The 20,445-nt window shown below is 47.7% G+C and overlaps 3 protein-coding genes across 3 annotated transcripts in view; all 3 read right to left on the reverse strand.

Moving 5' to 3' along the window:
* Positions 1-13,527, reverse strand: part of LOC128731309 (proteoglycan Cow) — a 64,754-nt gene extending 51,227 nt beyond the window's left edge. The window contains exon 1 of the mRNA XM_053824419.1: positions 13,399-13,527. Within this exon, the coding sequence (XP_053680394.1) occupies positions 13,399-13,527 (129 nt within the window). The remainder of the gene's footprint in view (positions 1-13,398) is intronic.
* Positions 13,528-14,760: 1,233 nt separating this feature from the next.
* On the reverse strand, positions 14,761-17,203 carry LOC128730414 (inorganic pyrophosphatase). Its single transcript, XM_053823462.1, has 4 exons — positions 17,007-17,203; positions 15,698-16,364; positions 15,526-15,635; positions 14,761-15,089 (listed from the first exon to the last, which is right to left on the reverse strand). Exons 1-4 carry the CDS (start codon positions 17,074-17,076, stop codon positions 15,058-15,060), a joined length of 879 nt encoding a protein of 292 aa, XP_053679437.1. The 5' UTR covers positions 17,077-17,203; the 3' UTR covers positions 14,761-15,057.
* A 681-nt stretch (positions 17,204-17,884) lies between these two features.
* Positions 17,885-20,007, reverse strand: LOC128730577 (DEAD-box helicase Dbp80). Its single transcript, XM_053823649.1, has 6 exons — positions 19,903-20,007; positions 19,646-19,818; positions 18,694-19,552; positions 18,472-18,634; positions 18,284-18,397; positions 17,885-18,218 (listed from the first exon to the last, which is right to left on the reverse strand). Exons 1-6 carry the CDS (start codon positions 20,005-20,007, stop codon positions 18,079-18,081), a joined length of 1,554 nt encoding a protein of 517 aa, XP_053679624.1. The 3' UTR covers positions 17,885-18,078.
* Positions 20,008-20,445: the final 438 nt, after the last annotated feature.

Consider the following 20,445-nt stretch of genomic DNA (forward strand, 5'->3'; position numbering starts at 1 on the left):
CTGCCTTTCATGCACTCTATGGTGGCTCTAAAGCTGTAATACAACGCTCGGATCCTGCCACAATGGACACAGGACTCTGATTTGGGACGTCAACCGGGCAGAGCAGAAAATATAAACCCCACCGTCGTGTGTCGGTAACATGGCAATTCCGACAAATTTGAACCAACGACGAGATTAGCGACAGTCTATGGATGGTGCGTTGTTCAGTGGCAGCAGGGCATAGTTTGGTCACATTTTTCAATAAATTGCGTCATCCTAAGCCGATCTGCTCTCGATGACTCCCCGACTCTCGATGACAAAAGAAACCCAACGATGGCCAGGGCTCGCAGGGGTCCATAATTTGACAGATTAACATCATCGTTATACACCATTGCCCATCCGCCGATATGGGGGATTTTACTCTCTGTAGTTGTAGCGTGTGAACTACGTCACACGATGACGACAAAACCCTTATGCTCAGGCAGTACGGGCATCCATTCTACTAGCGTGCTTCTGGGTAAAGTGCAGCATAATCCGAATGAAGATAATACGGTTACCTTATAGTAGTAATTTTTATCTTCTCTGTGTGCTAAAGCATCCATGAAACTATCATTTGAAGCCTGTAGCAAAAGGTTAATCTATATCTACACCAATGTTTGAGCAATATCTAGTTTTTGTAAGGCTTCGCGTCATCGAAGAGTGTTAATTTAAAAGCCTGTGCAGCTCACATCAGCTCAAAAATTCAAGGTAATATAAGTGATAGTTGTTTATTAAAAGGCTGATCAATTTCGGCAGTTTTTAACATTGAATAAATGATAAATCAAACGTCACAAGCTAAAAAACCCGAATCCAGATAAAAAAATAAGAGTTCAAAAACAGTTATTTGAAACTTCAGTTGAAGATAAAGTTGCCATGTTGAAAGCAATGCCTCGATCATAACGTGTTAAGGATGATTTAACGATGGATGGTGGTAGTGTTTGTTTAAAAATTACACAAGATAATTCTAAATCCCAACAAATACTCACGAAAAAATAATACATACTCACACTCGCGATTGCGCCCGGCCCGGTTTGTTTTTATGCGCAGCCTTGCAATAACTAAATACCACAACACTGTGGGATATTTTTTCACTGCACCATTCCGTACCATTTAACGCTGTTTCTACGAACAATGCGCTTGGATTTTAAACAGCTCCTACATGCAAGCGACCACCATGCCGCTTGTGTTTATTCCAGGCACGGTTGCGTGATGCCCTTTTGCAGGGAATGAAATTCCTGAGCTAACTACTGGCAGATAGATCGATAAATCGAAGCTCGGAATTGCTTGCCCATTTGACTGTGCGCTCGCTCCCTTCCATGATACGAACGGCAAGCGCTTCCATGCCGAATCAATTGAATCCGTTCGAAAATACGCAAATCAGAAGCCACTTCAGGACCGGGGTGCGATCGGAGATGCAATGACTCACATACCTCCCATCCCATTAGGCATCCAGCGTATGATTAATTGAATTTACATATTAAACCACCGAATCTGCACCGGGAACACGGACAAACGCGCCCCGACTAGACCGCACACCAAGTACGGGAGGGATTTTCCATTTCAATTTTCCATTTCTCCACAATTTTCCGATCCACGTTTTCGTTCCATCCGGACTGTTCCGTTCTTGCAACCGGTTTTTGCGCCCCCCTCAGCTAGCGTTGCTTGCCAGTCCGCAGGATGCATCGACACAAGAAGCGAACGAGCTGCATTCCACGCTATACCAGCGCTTGGCCATGCCAATCGAGGTGCTTATGTAAATGACTTTCATTTCGGTAAAAAGCACACGTAATCTTCCAATGCATCTTCCAACGGCCACAGCAATGCCAATACGGCAGTGACTATCAGCAGGCCCCGAGGACGAAACCTACCGGTCAGCAGCACTGGGTCGCCGGCGCTCCTTCCATTCCAGCTGGCACGATAATCGTCGCCGTTTTTGTGCCGTTCACTTGGTGTAAATTAACGTCCACCCTGGCACTGCCATTTACAACTCACTGGGGCAGTCTGTGCGCCATGTGGGCGGAAGAAAATATGTGTTCCCGGCCCCGGCTCCAAATCCGCCTACTTAAAGGCGATCTCCATGGCAACCCCGGATGTGGTGACGATGAACGCCACCAGGGAGCGCCCTGGTCGCGGGATATTGGTCCTTCGGCCAGGATCCCCGGGCGGTCATTAGTAGCGAATGGTGCCAAGGTTTACACACCGTCCGACCAACCGACCGACCGGCCGGTGTTTATGAATATTGATTTTCTCGCACCCTCTCGGCCTCGGGGTTTAATGTGTTTCCGTTGCGCGATTCGCCCCGAAGGTGCAGGTTTTACAGGCCGCACCGTAAACCGGGAGGCGTCGAAGGCCCCCGACGGCACGAGCGCACCTAGATGGCCAATAATGGCCAGCTATTTATTCCCTGCTCCCGCACATCCTTATTTATGTCGAGATTTTGAGAGACTCCCGGGCGCCCTGGAGGCGGGCCAAGCGATGGTAACGATGGTGTCGACGACGGTTCGGGACGCCCGACGGGACGGTCAGATGATATTATTTACATAAAATGGGATATAAATTAAGCTCAGTTTATCGGGGCGAGCCGCCCATCGTCGGCGCCCGGTGGCAGGCTGGATCGGATGGAAAGGATAACACGCCCGGACCTCGGACCCTTATCATCCCACGGTCTTGGGTGTCCCTTCGTAGGGTTATTTTTTCCGCTCACTTTCCTCCGGCCACCGTGCCAGATGGCTAAGACAACTGGCGAGTTGGTCTCCTAAATCATACACGAAGCCGCTACCACCGGGTGGGCGCTTTTATTGGGGTCCAGCGGGCTTGCGGACTTATGGGTATTAGTTGGTTTACTTTCACGGCTCGACGGCACGACCATCGATGGTCCATTAGCAACATCAATCAACTTTGTTTACAGGCTGCTTAGCTTCGCCCTTCGGCCGGTCCGTTAAGACCTGAGGTCCTCTGCATTCCAGCACGTCACAGCGCGAGGCGACAGATTGAGTGAGCGAGCGTACGGAAATGCGTTTCGCCTTTTTTTTTTTGCTCTTGCTCTGACCCTGAGCTAACCAACCAAGAAAGCGGACTAGGATAAACCGAACGGTTACGGGCAACAACAAAAAAAACCCTCCACCATCGCTTGGTAGAGATTTTTATCAGTGTGACGTATCCATCGCCCAAGAAGCCGCTAGAGTGAAAGAGATGCAATCGGCAAAAAAGTCCGAAGAAAGTGGTGAACAAAATAAATCAGTGACCCAAAGTTTTGACTTATTTTCGGCATTCTTTTTTCTCTTCAATTTCCCGCATCCTTTCCGGGGGCACCTAAACGCCGTCACCGGGTTCCACCGTGCCGGAAAACTGTCCGTATTGGGCATGGGCTCGGATGCCAGGGCCCGAGGATCGTTGGCGAGGTGTTAGGGCAGAGAAAACGAAAAATATATATATATCACCAAAACGTCATTCGAAGCCCTCCTTCCGAACAAGACGACACGGCCGCAAGTGTTGGTAGCGGGAAGAGAAGGAACCATTTTTTTTGCCTTGTTTCGTTCTGCCATCGCAGCCATGTTTGGCTTTCCCACCCCGCCAACACCGATGGTATACGAAAAATAGCTAAACAAACGGAGCGAAGTGAAACGCAAAGAAAGAAGTGAAAAGAAAAATGTCAACCCATTCCATCCAGAAACGCTGGCGCCGAGGGAAAGAATGACTTTGAGTTTATGCTAATGATGTTCGTTTCTCTCCGCAACCACCTCGGTGCGTAGCGCTCGGCCACAAGGATGGAGGAGGCACTAGATAATCTCAACAAAAAGTGGGTGATGATGGCCATGCCGCATCCCGAAACCCCTCTCGCCATCTAATCTGTGTGTGATTTCAAACTTCTTCAACACCCCGCCAGTCGGTCGGAAGGTCGTCGTGTCAGGCAGGCTCGCGTTCGGCAGGAAGCTATACCAGAGCGGGAGCTTGGGGCGAGTCGTCTCGGCAACTTCCCAAAGACAAACAGACAAAGTTTTTGTCCTTAGTTCCGGTAACGGCACACGGCTGGACTGGACAATAAGCGCGGTTATACCTCAAAATATTCGCACCGTAGCACTGTGCGTCCTTGGGCGATGACTGACAGGGAGCAGAAGCTTGATTGAACCTCTGGATGAGGAGGAAAAGTGTGAAAAAAGTTAGTTCGCCACCGATGAAAGATCAGGACCAATCGAAACCGAGCGAACGAACAAGTTGAAAGAAATAGTCTTCGATTCTTTCTCGCTCGCTTCGCTAGGAAGTCTCTAAGCCAGGAATGGTACTTCTGAAGGGTGTCTAACGATACCGACGCATTCTGCCAAAGTTCTGGGGTTGCTGATTGATGCTGGATATAATTGGACAGGGTTTCCTAGCCGCTATCGCTTGCACAGCACCATATATGACGAACGATGGGAATGTGGATGTGAACGTACTAGGTCACTAGCCAACACTCGCTGTTCAAGTTAAGTGTGCTTTAAGCATCCGTAGCCTCCATCGGCAACAGCGAAATCGTAGGTCGAGCTGGCGTAAATCGTGATCAGCATCACAAACCGGCGTTACCACTGGCAACATTGGTACAACCGGTAAGCGTTACCAGCGACCGATCCTACAGGGCCAAGGGACGAACAATCAAAAATTCATTACAACTTCGTTGGCTTCCGGAGGAGAAAGTGGTTCAGCGCTAATTGAATTTCGATTCATCGTCCATCGAAGGAGGCAACGACCGGTTGACGTACGTATGCCACCTGGTTACGTGTTTCAGATTTACGGCACCCCAGCACTGGCGTGCGATTCTGCTACATGCAACTCCCAGTTTTCCGAAATGAACGAAAAGTTTCAGTGGCCGAAAGTTTGTTCTGTTGGTACTGTCGATTCTTCTGTGGTATGTGTGTGTGTGTGATTTTGCTCAGCGGAATTCAGTTTGAGGATTATTGAAACAGAAACCAGACGAAATCCGAACCCGGAGAGCTTTAGTTGATGCAAGTTTTACGCTAGAGGTTTTTGAGAAAATTTTGCGTTTATAGAATAATGTGTATGATGGTGGTGCTATGGTCTCGATCGAGAAGAGCTTTGCAATTCTGTCGCAATATACAGCCACAAAAGCTCTCGTAGGCTGCCATCCCATCCCAGGACTAATGTGTGCGTGCGTGTGTGTTGTTATTTAAACTGGGTTCGTCGCTTAATGGTAAGAAAATGCTATGGTTTTTGTCACGCAACTCCACGTACACACAGCGTTTGGTAGCAGCACAAGTGTTTCTCTTTCTAATCAGGCATATCGATTTGCATCCATTAGCAATCAATTCGCAAATTGCAACATTGAAACCATTTCCACTCGGTGGCTCCGTGTGGCGGAAGGACCTTTTTGCACGCGCGCCTCCCCGGTCACTGGCATTGACCCAGCGCATTACCGGCGATACCACGCACCGTGATGGCGCATATGTTATCAATTTTGTACAATTTCCGGCAGCGAAGCGCACCTCCCTTGAGCCGGAATTCATGCGCGACCTGCACCGAGAGTCGCCCATTCGGCATGTACCTTCTGGGACCGGATTCCACGGAATTCTGCCGGTGGCCAGAACTCTTTCGCTCGGCAAACGTTCGCCTTCACGCCACGTCCCACAGCTCGGTTGAATATTTTATTTCGCGCGAAGTACGGCCCGTTCGCGGATTCCGCGAACGCCTCTCAATCGCGCCAAAGAACCAAACGCTACCGCGATTGGGGACCATTGTCGGGCTGGAAAACGATTTTGCATTGAATTTGCATAAAACATTCTTTTCGGAAATCGGGCTCGAATCGAATCCTCGCGGTTTGCACCGCTTGCTATCGTCCGCGGGAGCTATCGCTCTCTTTCCCACTCGCTATTTCGCTCCTTCTCTCTCTAGCGCACGTTGTCACTCACTGTATCTCGCTGTGGCAGAGCGTACCCAAGGTTTCTCCTCCACGCTTCATGGATGCTGCGTACATGTGCGAATCGCATAATCGGTTTCCGATTTCCACAAGCGCCCCGAAGCCAACGTCACCGCTAAAAGCAACCGGAACTTTCCTTGGTATAACGCTTTCCTCCGTCGCTCGGATGTGCGACGAAGGGCGAAGAATCAAGTACCATTTGGAGAAATTGATTTGACATCTACAAGCACTCTTCAAATCATACGATTTTTTTTGTTTGCTGTTGCTATTTCAGGAGCAGGCTCTAAAAGGACAAACGGATTCCCAATGCCCCTATGCCCCTACACTTTAGCTGTTTCGATAAAATTGGGACAAATAGGCCATTCTTGGCAGCACTACACACGGAAAATATGATAATAGCTAACGCGAAGGACTGTAAGTGGGGCTAAATTAACGAGAACAGAGGAGGGCAGTGGAATACTTGTACTTGGAGTTCAGTTTCTGCAAGTTGATTGATTTATGCCATCACCATGGCCAGTGGTGGACGGAATCGATCGGTTTCGATGACCCGCAGCACCCCGTTTTGCTCTTGACGTGCTGCCGCTGCTCGAGTCGTCACGCGCAAAAGCCAGCCACGCCAGCGTTGCCAACTGCCAAAAAGCAACCCTAATCCCGGGCACAGCGCGACGATTCCGAGGCCCCCAAACGTCAGCGGTTTGGGCGATCCTTGCGGAACCGCGCTCGACGAAACTTGCCGCAAGAAGTAAAGTTTTCCCGGCGCACGTCCGCTTTCGAACGCGCGAAGGGAAGCTTCCGGGAGCGTTTCGGTCCCGCACGTACATTCACCTCGTATCCGTGGTCGTCCGTGCGCCATTTTCACGCACCCTTTCCACACGACATGCTAGACCTAAAACAAAGGCTAAAATTACGGGCCTTCGTCCGTTCGACGAAGCCCAACGTCGCCCGTTAGTTAACGAATTCCGTCTTGCGCGCCAGAAAGCCCAACATCGGGCTGTGGCCGGGTGGCCCCATCATGGGCCCAGGATGTGGTTGGCGTGAAATTTGACTACGCGCAGGAACCCAAATGGAGATTTAATGCAAAGCAAGTCCGAACTTCTGCCAAATTGGTGCCCCCGCCACAGGAGGTGGGCCAGTAGCCTAGGCCAAGCGTAAACGAATGAATGAATATTTCGTCCCGTGATATGCTGGGGTCGTGAAGAACAAAACAACACAAAGCTGCCGCTCGAAGGACACTAGTCGTTTGGGCAGAACGACGAAGGAGGGACGAATGAAAAAAAAACGACGTAGCGCAACATCTCAAATCGACAGCTTTACACGAACGCCAGGAGAAATCGAATGAAATATTCAAAATTTTGATTTTCCTACCACTCTCTCTCTCTCTCTCTCTCTCATTTCCATTTGAGCTTTACGCCCTCTCGCCTTGTCACGCGTTCATCTTCCGTTTCCTCACTTAAGAGTGTCTCCGTCGGGGACGTGGTGAACTGGAAATGATGGCTTCTTGAAACGAAACCTACATTCCTCGGCCCCGGTCAGCTTAGGAGGACACCGCAGGCTCTCGCAACGAGCCACAAAGGAACCGGAACTCGGATGTCTGCACCATCCCCAGGTAAAGGCATTCGAATCCTGACCTCACAAAAGTCCGGCTGCCTCATTCCTTGCGTCGGATGATGAGCAAGAAATTCTATGGTTACATCCGAACCAAAAACCTCCTCACTGCCACTGCGAGTTAGATTGCTGGCAAGGAATCTTGCCCTCGCCGGTGTCTCATGGTACCCGAGGGCCTGGCAAACCTACACGGCCGCTGTCAGCCAACGGTGGTTGGTTACGATCTCACAACCGCAGGACTTTGCGTGGTACCATTCTGCCGAGCCTGGCTCGGTGTGTCCTTGCCATTGCCTGCCTGTATCGGGGGGGATGGAGATTCGCCGGTGCAAATTGGGATTTAAAAATTCATTTCCCAGATGCAAATGAAGCGTGCTTCGTTTCGGTGCTGTATTTTACCCACTCCACTATCACTCTCCATTTTTCTCCTCTCCACACATCCACGCTGGTTTCCAGGACCACCGCGACTCGATTTGCCCATCCTTCACCCTTTTCATCAACGCTCTACAACCACCCCTTATCGGGGCCTTTGAGATTCGCTTGTCGTTGAAAAATACCTCCTCATGTGTCACGGACGCACTCGTCCGGGTGGGGAAGTGATAAATGCTATTGACACTAAGTGCCGGGGCACTTCTTCGAGGTGGACTTGCCGCGAAGCATAAATTGAAAGCATCGGTTTGCGTCTTCCATCTCGAGTTGTGCCGGAAACGGCCACCTTGGAGACTATTTAAATCATCCGAATGTGCGCCCAGTGCTTTTTTCCCCGGCACTGCGTGGGGGACAGTGCGGAAAAACAGTGCCCCGGAATAGGTTATTTGCGCGATGATGAATGTTTGCCATTTGTTCACGCCTCCTACCTCCCACCGAAGGGAATATGGGATACCCGATCCAGGTGTCCTGTCTCAGGCGTTTATCTTGCTCTGTGTGTGTACACCATCCGTATATTGTGCTGTTGTGTTTCGATCGCTCTACCCGCATTCGAGTACGGGCACTTTTCCGTATGCAAATATCGCCGAGCAAAGCATTTTAAAGCGATTTCCCACTGCCCTAATGGCCGACGACGATGGCGACGACCTCATGAATCCTGCCAAACGAAGCCACCAAACCGGAAGCCACCCATCCGACGAGTGAAGGAAGAAAGCAACGAGAGTGGAGGACGCCGTTTGCATTCCATAAAGAGGCAAACCCGCCTCAAAGTGACACTTGAACGCGGATCGGGATCTAGAGCTAGCCGGGTGACAGCCTGTGAAAGGGGCGCTCGAGACGGCTTCATTTTTATTTCCGAGTTTCGCCCTTTCGCTCGCTACGAGCGACGCAACCATTAACCGAAGGAATGGTTATGACAATTCGGCCCCCAAAACCATCGCTCCGGTTCTGGATGATCTCTCTTCTGCAGCGAGTCCTACCGCAGCCTATCTGCAGTTCTTATGCAGTCGGCAGTAAACGGTGCACTCAGGGTCGTTTTGGATTTTGTTGTTTCGCTTTTTACCAGACTATAAGCAACTGTTTGTGCCATGATAATTGCGCAAAGTGCGGAAAGTGGCAAGCCACGAATGTTTTTCCTCCATCTTAGGCTGGCATCAAGGATGTAAGCCCAAGCAACCGTAAACCTTTATTCGTTTCTATTTGTTTTTTCGAGTTGTGGCGTCGAGATTGTTGTTTGAGTTACCTTTGTGTTTAATACGCTCAGTTGGAAATTCATTTATGTCCAACCAATACATTCTCTTACAATAAGCAAACTATTTAAAATTACCGTTTAGCTTATGCCACCGACAAAAAGGTTGTGGAAAACTTAGTGTCTATCACATACACACTAGCGTGAACGATATCGCACAGAAAAAGGAGCGCACCAAAACTGGTCCTTGAGGAAAAAGCACCGACACCAACAAACGTAAAATAAAAAGATAGCTAAAAGCGCAGCGTTGCGTAAATTTTTTTTTCCCTCAATCCGCCTGGCGTACGGAACGGGGAAGCCAACTCGCCGTTTCAGCCCACGGGACGGAGGAAACATAAACAAGGGAAAGAAATAAAACCCGAATCGTTACGAGATGCCCGAAGCTCTCGTGCCAGTCCGACAGGCGCCAAGGCTCCTTTTTTTATCTGTCTGTCTGGTCTGTCTGCCGTTTGGCGTCCGGGTTGTGACTCGCCCTGGCCGGTCCCGGTGCTGGGATGTTTCACCAACCGCCGCCTCGATTGCGAACCGATCGCTCGCGCAGTGCTAAATGTTATGTAAGCCCTCGGTGGAACCACATTTCTCCATTTAGAGCGCGAGCCAGGGTAGGGCTTTTAGCAACGATAGATCGTCGAACACCGGTCCACAAATGATGCTTTCGAACGCGCGACAGAGGATGCAGTTTAGGACACACCTAGAGCACCGTCGTCGCTTCGCACTTGTTGACAGTGGCGGTTTCAATCCACGCCCCACGGTTTCTGACGAGAAATTGCGCTTTCGGCGACCAACAAAGAAGAGCACGCATGTGCCGTAAAATGAAGCTGTAGGTGGCTGCTGATACTACGGTGATGGAGATTGTTACTAGACGGCAAGGGGAAAATGACACCACCCACAGCTAGGGTTACACGAATTAAAACCATTTGCCACGTGACAGTGAATGCAGATTTGAGCCTGATAAAAAGAAATTATTCCATGATTCTTCGATGGTTGCTCGTAGGGAATATTGGTTACATTATTCTCCCGATTCTGTCCGTCCCGATGTCCGTATGAGTTTGGTTTTGTACGATTGATTCGAGGATCTCCTCATAGGAAGCAACCGAAGCAATCTACGAGAGGTGTTGCAATACGAGTGGTCCACCGCCATTACCATTATCGGCTGATAAATGCCAATGCCAAATGAGAGCACGCCCTGGATGGAATGCGGAATGCGTTCTGCAATGGGCACTAGCCCGGTCGCTTAAGGCTAACATTTTCCTATCTAACAGCACGATTGAATCGGTTGGAAATGCGGATAAATGTAACGAATCCTAGTCGACCACACACCCATACCCAAACGTACTCGTTTGCACAATAAAGTATAATTAAACATGCCGCATTGGGACGACCATTTCACCCACACCGAGCATGTCCGTACGGAAGTCAATGCTGAAGCAATGAAGCCTGTGATCTTTAATTCTGTGCATGTTAAAACCCCTTCATCCCATTACTATCATCACGAGTGCCTGAGATCGCGTCTATACGGTGTGTGCGTGTGGGTGGGTGTGCCATTCCATTAGAGGGACAAGAAAACTTTCGATGCCCCCTAATTGCTTACCGCAGAACGCAAATTTTCTTTCGCCTTCGATAATCCCTCGGATGCCCCACCCTGTCACGGGGGTTGTCTTCGAGCGAAACCCTCCCGGCAGTTTCGTATAATCAGTAGTGGATGCTTTCCACACACACACACACCTATCCACGACTCTACTCGCCTCCTGCTTGATTTCCCGAAGGATGAAGCGTCTAACCGATGGGCAACAAACCGCTTAGTGTGCCGTTCGAGCGAGACCTTCGTCTGTTCGGATTCGGAGGAGAGATCGGGGAAGGAAAAGTGAAATTAATCTGCCGAGCCGTTCAATTGCAGGCCACCACCGCCTCCATCGATGGATGGAGGAACGGTGAAAAAGAATTTTCCGTTTGTTTTCCACCCGAACGGAAAACCCGGTAAAGACCGATTCGCGCCACCATTCGCTCCGGGCTGTGAGCTTCGAACAAGTCAAGCCTGCTGAACGCAGTCGGCGGGTAAAAAAAGAAGAACTAGCAAAGAAGTGGAATGAAAGCGAAGGAAGACAAAAAATGGCCGCTTAGGTCTCCGTTTTCTGGTAATGGCGACGGATGCGAGGGTGGGCTGAGTTTCCTTCGAATCGAAAGGCAAACAATCAATTTCCGCCGATTCGGGACCGATATGACGGGGGACACCCGTGCGGGAGGCCAAGCGTGGAGGTACGAGTTTTGCCAGCGGCCGTGTTGCGGCTTGCTTGAGATCGGCATAAGGCCACAACGGTTGCCGCGCCTAGCAAAGAAGCTGGATAATGGTGCGCCGCGAAGCTTTCCCTCGGTACGAAGCGAGCTTAGCGGAAAATCCATTTCATACTGCTTTCCGCCGAGGTGGATTGAATTTTCGCGCTTACTTCTATGGCACGCATCCGGGGACTGGGGCGCAAGATCCGTTGGACGGATTGGGCGACGTGCGACCTTTCTAGCGATCGCTTAATTCGGGGTTGGAATTGATTTACGCAACGCCATTGCTTCAGGAACGGTCCCGGTGCGACGGTTGATTGGGCTTCATCGAACGTGATGGCCGGTTGCCGGTTGCTTTCCATTGAACGTGTTCGAATAACCGAGCAGAATCCTCATAACTCACCGAAACACTCGACCCCACCGACGCCAAAGAGACAAGGAAGCTTATCGCTCCTTATCGTGACACTTGCTAGCGTGTGGTTGCGATCTCGTGGGCAGTTGATGACACAAGCTTAGCAAAGCACAAGCAGCGTCACAGGAGAAACAGAGCCAGTATCGCACCAGTCCGGACGGCAGATCAAATGCTCATTATTAAGTTCATCTTCCGGACAGGGAATCAGTGGCGCCTTTGTCCGTCACCGGGCCGCGCGATACGAAGACGACGTGTCGTCTCCTGTCGGAACGGGTGAATAATAATCCTTGTCCCCTTTTCGACAAATGGTTCGTCCTGCACGCCGTAACGACCAGATTATGACATGCTAATTAATTTCAATGGTTTGTCGTCGTTTCCGACCCGACCCGGGAGCCGTTTTCCACATCTCGTGTTTTCAATCGCTCGCTAAGTAGCCGATCCTCTGCCACGACTAACTGGACGGATGTGTCGTGGTTCGGTTGGGAGCGGTCTAGTGGGTGTGCACCGAAGCTTGGGACTCCTTTGCGCCTACCGGACACCGGGTCCGAGCATATTTGTCGCGTAACTTAATTAAACCATTCGTACGCCCTTTGTGTCCTTGTTCCAGCCTGACAGGGCCAACGCGCGTGTATGCCTGGTACCACACGCTCCAGCGAAGTGTAACGTAGCGCGGTAGATTTACCGTGGATGGAGCCGTAACAGCACGACCTAGGGATCGGTCGTGCATCCTTGCAACTAAGGCGGGCTTCCTGCAGCAGCGACGACGACGCCAATGCAGGGTAACTGTAATTGAGATAACCCGTAATCTTTCCCGTCCAGTAGGAGCCCTGTTGCTGCTATCCTACATGTTCCGTGGAAATTTTGTGGAAGCTTCCTCCACTGCAAGAAGCCTTTAAATCTCGGATTTACTGGCCACTCGCTTGATCGCATGTAGTGTCGAGCTTTCGTAAGATATTACTGGAGCGGAGTCAACGATAACATAGGCGTCATTGATTATCATTGCAAAAAATGCGAATTGCATTGAAAAAAATGCAATAGCGAAATCCAATGCCAACCACATTAAAACTAAAATTTTCAAAAAAAATCCATATGGAGTTAGTGACCACAAAAATAGCTAATTGATGTGCTAAATCCCAGGCCCACCACAACGCGGTCGATGCCACTTATTATTGATTATGTAAATACGATACGTGGAAGCGAAGCTTGCTGCGAGCGGAATTTAATTATATTCTGCCCTAATCGGTCCTTTGTGAAGGATTGCAATCGATAGCATTTTTTTTGGGAAATCCTAGAAGTAGCCAGGGTTCAGAATCTTTAGAAAAATATGCTTTAAATAATTCTGTTTATTTTTAAAAGGTTTGTGACAAATCCAGTTTCAAATTGTGCATAAAATATGAGAAAGAACCAGAAAATTTATTTCAAATGGAAGTTATAGCCATGTGAATGCACGTGTCAATCGATGGTATTCAATTTGTTGGCTAAAAAAGATTAATCAAGAAATTTGCTTACCTCGTCGATGAACTCAAAATCACCGTCGCCATACTTGTTGTTGATCAGCTTCTTCTTCGCATCGACGGCGTACGAGCCAATCGTAGCCAAAACAAGGAACACCGTGAAGGTAAACCACAGCTTGCGCATCTTGAACTTTTTGCTCGTTGGTGCGTGACCTTAATCCAAACAGCAATCGAACAGGAATAACGAAGAAACGTATGATAATGTTGCAAACTTGCCACAAGTCACTGCCTCCTGCTGGACTATGTGTGAAGAGGGTTTTCCTTGACGCGTACGACGATGTGTTGCAATTTTCTTAAAGGCAACACCACCAAAGCGAACCCTTTTCACGGGACCTTCGACACTGTTTCCGCTTCCCTCGGAGCTTCGGTCCTGCGACGCGAACTCACGCGCACTCACTAGGACGCCAGGGAAATCCTTCTTCTTCTAACGGCTCCTACTCGGTGTGTATGGATTCCGATAGAGCAGCTGCACATTCACGTTCACGAGCGCTCCACTTTCAAGTACTCAAATGTCGCAACGAATGCTTTAGATTAAATAAGGGTTCACGTACGCAAGGCAACGGCTACCTAGCGTTCTACTGAGTGGAGGCGCCTGGTTGCGATACCGGATAATACTCGGCGACCAAAAAACGGCCGTTTTCCTCACCACTTCACTCACACACTCGCACACAGACGCACCGACTGCGTAATGGATTTGAGAACACGAGTAATCACAGGGTGCACAGGATGCGCACACTTCCGATACGATGAAAAGCACGAGTCCGATTGAAAAATTGTGCCAACGTGCGATAGACTGTACGCGTATATTATCCCATCGGCGAAACCGAACATGTTGTTCTGAGTTCTGCTGTCCTTGTTCTTTCAATTGCTTGCAGTGGTTCTGCGTCTCCCAATCCCCCACTGTCGTTATCTAGCGACGAGGAGCCTGCGCAGTTCAACCGTCCCGCATAGGACATTTCATGACATTCCGTGCCATAGAAAGCAGAATTCACGAAAAAGGAACTTGGTCCTTTTCTTGTCGCGACGTCGAACAAACGTCATATAACGACCGTACGCGTTCTAGCTCTGCTGTGGGTTTTACGTCTTTAAGACTAAAGTTGACTTATGTCTAACAAGATTTAAGCTGATTTTATTTCTTCCATTATACTACAATTTTCGTCTATTGGCATTATTCCACTAAAGCATTCTGAAGAATAAAATAAATTAAATTAGGCCTGTTTCGACAAGTTCCAATGCAAACTGTAACCTGGTTTTACCAAATTCGGACGAAGAGAATGCTGCTGCACATCCATGTCCCAATGGTTTGCAGAACAATCATGCAGGATGCGTAAAATAACATGTACACAATGTAGTTGATGTATCAGTTGAAAGATTTATTTAATGCTTCAACATTTCCATTGCTAAGATGTGTCTCATCTATCCATAATCGAACGAGGGAATGCGAGTAAACGCACGACACTAATAAATACATGTACCACCAAGTTACGGTCCTTGGACTTATATGTATGACGATTGCGCATAGTAAATCCGTTAACTCACTGTGCGAATTTTTTAAAATATGATATCGCAGCTAAATGCATGCTCTTGTCTTTCTTATTGCCAGAGGCAACCCGTTCGACTTTCAATTAAACTGCGACCAATTCCTTCCCATAGTTTACTCCAGCGTAATGTAGTGCCATTTATCAACTGTGGAATAGAAAATGCATATCAGGCCGTTTTTTTCCATAAATTTAAGTATAAATTAGCAAACTAACGCAAGCATATGCAATGCAAATTAAACAAAAAAAAACACAGCTACTTATTGGTATTTACTTTATTCAACACTAAAGAAAAAAATACACTAGCACCAAAACTATTGCACCGTAACAATTTGCCCCTACAGCTTCGAGTAGCTGTTCGTCGGGCGGAAATGCCACTTGCCAACTATGAGAATAGATCGGTGGAAGAAATAAAACAAAAAAAGAAAAGAACAAGCATGTAAAAGCCTTTACAACGTAATTATCTACATCAGCAAACTATTGAACAGCCGTTTATTGCCTTTTACTATACCGTTGTTATTGAAAGCTAACTATGTGGACTGGCATGCAACAAATGAACCATTTTCAAGAATTTGAATACATACGTGTTTCGCTGACGGGCTCAGGACTGCCTCCAGAAGAGCTCCTGAGAAATACTTCATCAGCGGCATCATTTGCTACCAGATAAGGCGATCCATCGACGGCGGTGTTTAGACTGCAACAGTGCGCAAATAAGTTGTTAGTTTATAATCAAAACAGATTGATTATTTATCTTACCAAGAAATGCCGTTGTTATCAACTTCCTTGTTGACCAGCTGCTGCCAAAACTGGTGCGTTTCTGCTACCGTCTTGGTGGCGAATGCAGCATCTTTTGCTTCACCGTTGAACGCGAATTGATTCTCCGGTTTGCCGTCTGGAATTTTGTATATCTTAAACCATTCAACCGAGGCTCGCAATAGCCCTGGGAACACGGTTTCGACATCGCTAATGTCGTTCACCTGGTCGGCAACCGGATCGTTTACGCTGATAGTGATAATTTTCCAATCCGTCTCACCCTCATCGATGAGCGCAATGGTGCCAAGAATTTTGACCTGCATCACCTCGCCACGTTTTGCAATGCGCGATCCGATTTCAAGAACATCGATAGGATCATTGTCGCCCTTGCAGCCAGTGTCCGCATCGAGATGATCGGGATTCTCCCAAGTCTGCGGAAACGCACCATAATTCCAAATATATCCGTGATGCGGGAAACAGTTGGCGACGAAGCGCAATTTTCCTTTTTTCACATCTTGCTTGATTGGATTCAGTCCTTCGCCTAGACTTATCTCCATCTTAGCATTCGTCCATCGGGGGACTTCCACTACCATGTTGTAGACGGTTTTCGCATCGTTCGCATACAGTGGAATGTCATGCAAAGGTGAAATGGAGTGTCCGTTTTCATTCTCTATAAAAAAATAATAGGGGAAAGGATAATTGATGGTGCAGCGAAAAGAAGAGCCTAATAGACACTGTTCGCGTGTACATTCATCATAAAGCAATCAACTTGTCCTCGATTGGTAACAACATTAAAGATCATTATCAAGGTAAATTACTCAAGGAACCACTTTTCGAACTGCAGAGTGATAAGTTAGGCATCTAATCTACAATAGATATCAAGACATTGTCCCTTCACGGAACAAGCCAAAGCCATGCATCGGATTCACGCGCAACTCGCATCGGCCGACGTGTGCTTCTAGTTCTAATAATTTCTAAACAAATCCGTTCGCTTATCAGGCGATAACGTAAGGCTCCAGCACACAGAAGGTCACCGCTTCCCTAAGCATCAATCCGCTACCGTGAACGTAATTCAAGTTCTCGGTCGATGGTGACGAAGCGCCACAAAACCCCCGGCTTCGCTATTTTTAGGTTAGGCAATTTTTAGCAGCTTTACTTTGTGCGAACTACAACGAACTCGTTGCAAATGATGCAATAGAAAAGCAAAGAAAAATCTAATCATTTAATTAAATACAATCGATTATTTCTCCCGATGACTCCGACAACCCGGAAATTGACTCTTCCTGTCATCGTTCCTTGCATCTATACTCACTGAAGTACACCCGGTAATCCGTGGAGTTTGGAGCGCCACGTTCCGTAATCTGGTACTTGCTGGCCGTCATCGTCGGTGCGGTGCTTACGAACTCTCGGAACGAATGCTGGACACAATAGTTGAACGAGACAAGGCACTGTCGCGGAAGTTTGTAACAAACACTGGAATGACTGCCGCAAAAACGCTGCCCGACCGTCGGCGCCACAAGAATCGAATAATGACAACGTGTTGACGTAGAGTTGTGTGCAAAGGTGAGCTTGGGCAAACAGCGCCGCGTAGCCTCAAGAGGAATACGAGCGCCGCGCCTCGCGCATCGTAACCACACCGAAGGGAACATGTTTTGTCTCCTTTTTCCTCTTTGCGTTGTGCTTACGATTCTGGCTTACGCGACAAGCACACGCAATGCCGGGTAGTCGGTTTGATTCGGCAAGCACCCCTGTTTTACTTTCACCACAAGCTGTCACTCAACGTTTACACTGTATAAGTTCGAGTTTTTTTACTTACCTTTTATTAGAATTATTACGAGTCTAAAAGGCAGCATTGCACTCGTTATTCGTAGTGTCGGATGCTTAATGTAGGAGCCGACTTTTTCCTCAATTCATAAGAGGAATGAAATTGTACAAAAAAACAACAGACCTGCAATCCCTGTTTCATAGATTTATTCTTCACAGTACGCTAGCCCGCTAGCTGCTTAAGATTTTTTTATATTAGCTTATTTCAAATAGTGGTAAAGAAGTTATTTATCGCGTTTATTACCGCTAGGCTCCCAACTATTTCGGTAATTTCTCATGTTGACAGATTAATAAGTTGTTTGCTCTCTAAAAGAATTGTAGCTTATAAAATCCCACGATATAATGATAAAAATCGTTCGTCAAGAGTTGCTAAGAGTAATTAATTTAATAGTTCATAAAGCCGCTTCTTGCCCGCTGGCTTTTAATGCATAAGTGCAAATTCATCAGGCCCGGTCATCCACGATACATAAATGCTCTTCGAAGCCAAAGCTATTGCAACAAATTCGTTCGTCCAATATTTGTTTATAGTTTTTAGCAAGCAACAAGCTAATCATGTGTGCTTAAGAGCCAATTTTTTCAATTTCATCTGAATCCTCTGCATCCAATAGCTGAATTTTCTTCTGGAAATGTGCCTCAATGGTCCTACAGATTTCCATACTATGTTCACTGTCGACGAGATTAATGGCGATACCATTCTTGCCTAGAGTAAAGAAAACGTAAAGGCGATGCTACAAGACAAATCCATGCTAAAATGAATTCACTTACCAAAACGCCCTGTGCGACCGATTCTGTGCAGATAGGTTTCACAATCCGCATGACCATGCTGATCCATCGGCAAGTCAAAGTTGACTACAATCGTCACTTGTTCCACATCAATTCCTGAAATGATGTTGGCCGATAATGTATACCAGTCGTCTTAGGCATCACATTGAATGTGAATGCACTAATATTACCTCTTGATAGGACGTTTGTAGTAATGAGTACTTTCTCCAAACCGGCCCGGAATCGGTCCAAAACGGCCAGTCGCTGTTCGACTGTTAGTTCACCGGACAGCACCGCTACGGAATGTCTATCTGAGGACATTTTGCCCGAAAGCCATGTTGCCGTTTTTCGAGTCTGCGATACATAAAAACATTAAAAAACTTCAAAGCGATCAAGTAAAAGGTTTAACTTACATGACAGAAAATGATAGCTTGTCCAACAGTAATCACGCCATAGATATTTGAAATGGCTTGATACTTTTCGTCCTGATTCTTACACTTAACATAGTACTGCTTAATATTATCGAGCGACTCCTGTTCGCGAGCTAATCGAATAATGATAGGATTTGGCACGATATACTCGGCAAAATCCATCACTTCCTTTTCGTATGTCGCCGAGAAGAACATCATCTGACAGGACGACGACAGCTGTTTGTGGATTCGAATGCACTGATCCTGATGCCCTTGCGTGGCAATCATGACATCAGCTTCGTCGAGCACAAACACGGAAATCTTGCGCAAGTCGAACGCTCGGAATTTGATGCCCCAGTCCATCAGTTTGCCGGGTGTCCCGATGATGATGTGGTCTGTTATCTTTTTTCCCTTCGGAAGTTCCTCGCCACGAACCGCAAAACGCAGTTTGATTTCCTTGCAAAATTTGGCCATTTTGGCCGCCACTTCCCCCGTCTGGATTGCTAACTCGTACGTCGGTGAGAGACAAATGACCTGTGGGTATGGTTTGCGCGGATCGACACGGCTCAACATTGCCAGCACAAAGGCGGCCGTTTTTCCCGTACCAGACTGACTTTGCGCAATCATATTCTGTGGCGGATCAGCCAGTAACGTAGGTAGTGCCGTTTCCTGAATCTTTGACGGCGTGTTGAAACCCATTGCGTACACTCCCTGCAACAACTCCGGCTTCAGATGTAGTGCCTCGAATGATTTAACGGAATGTAACGGCGAGGACGGGTCTTTACGCTGAACCTCCAAATCTAGCTTAGACTCGACTAGGCCCTTGCGTATAATTTTCATCAATAAACTTGCATCGGCCGGGCTAGTAAACAAATAACAAATAGATGAATCGTATTCTCATCTCTTACTGAGTCTCGTGCCTTTCCGCGAGCACAAAAGCGGAGGTATTACTTACTTGACAGTTTCGATCTCATCTGGGCCTGCATTTGGCACTCCGGCGGTCGCAGTAGCAACACCATTTTCGGGCACAGGCGTTGCACCTTCATCCTTTTCCGGTTTCGCAACAGACGATTCCTGAAGTTTGTCCTCGTTCCCCTTGTCCTTCATGGCATTACTCAAACTGTCAACCTGTAAGTTAAAACCGTAATACAATTTCTAAATTTTCACACTACCATCACGGCTCCTAAGGTAGTGAGCTTTCTCGATGCTTACCAAATTAGAGATTTCTTGGTCTTCCGTTTTCTTCACCCAGTTTGTGGCTTCTGCTGCGGGGGTGGCAGCACTAGCGTTGCTACTATCAGTCGCTGAATCCGCCATTATTTTGCAAAATTGTTCTGCGGAGAACGAAAAAACCTATGTCAAAAACATACCGGCTGCTACGGCAACGGTGATGACGAGTGCACAGGGTAGTAGGTCAAACGAATAATGTTTTGGCCTCTATTGCTGACGAAAAACTATGATCAGCTTCACTGGAAAACGTACCTTTTTGCTAAACCGAAAAATCTGCACAAAAGTATAGGCGAACAGTGAGGAGATCAGAAGCGTGGCGCGAGCGTCATTCGGCGCGGCGGAATGTTTGACGTTCAGTTTCTTCGTCGTCTTCTATCCTGTGTTCTGTCAAAAACTATAAAACCTTTTGTGTACAAAACAATCAATCAAAATTTGTGCAATGAATTTGTAAAGTGTACATTACATTTTAGAAAGCATTCAGGAAAAAAAAGAGAAGGAAATCAAGTAGTCTAAACCCGGTCCTTA

This window comes from Anopheles nili, chromosome 2 (assembly GCF_943737925.1).
Source record: "Anopheles nili chromosome 2, idAnoNiliSN_F5_01, whole genome shotgun sequence".
NCBI classification, from domain to species: Eukaryota; Metazoa; Arthropoda; class Insecta; order Diptera; family Culicidae; genus Anopheles; species Anopheles nili.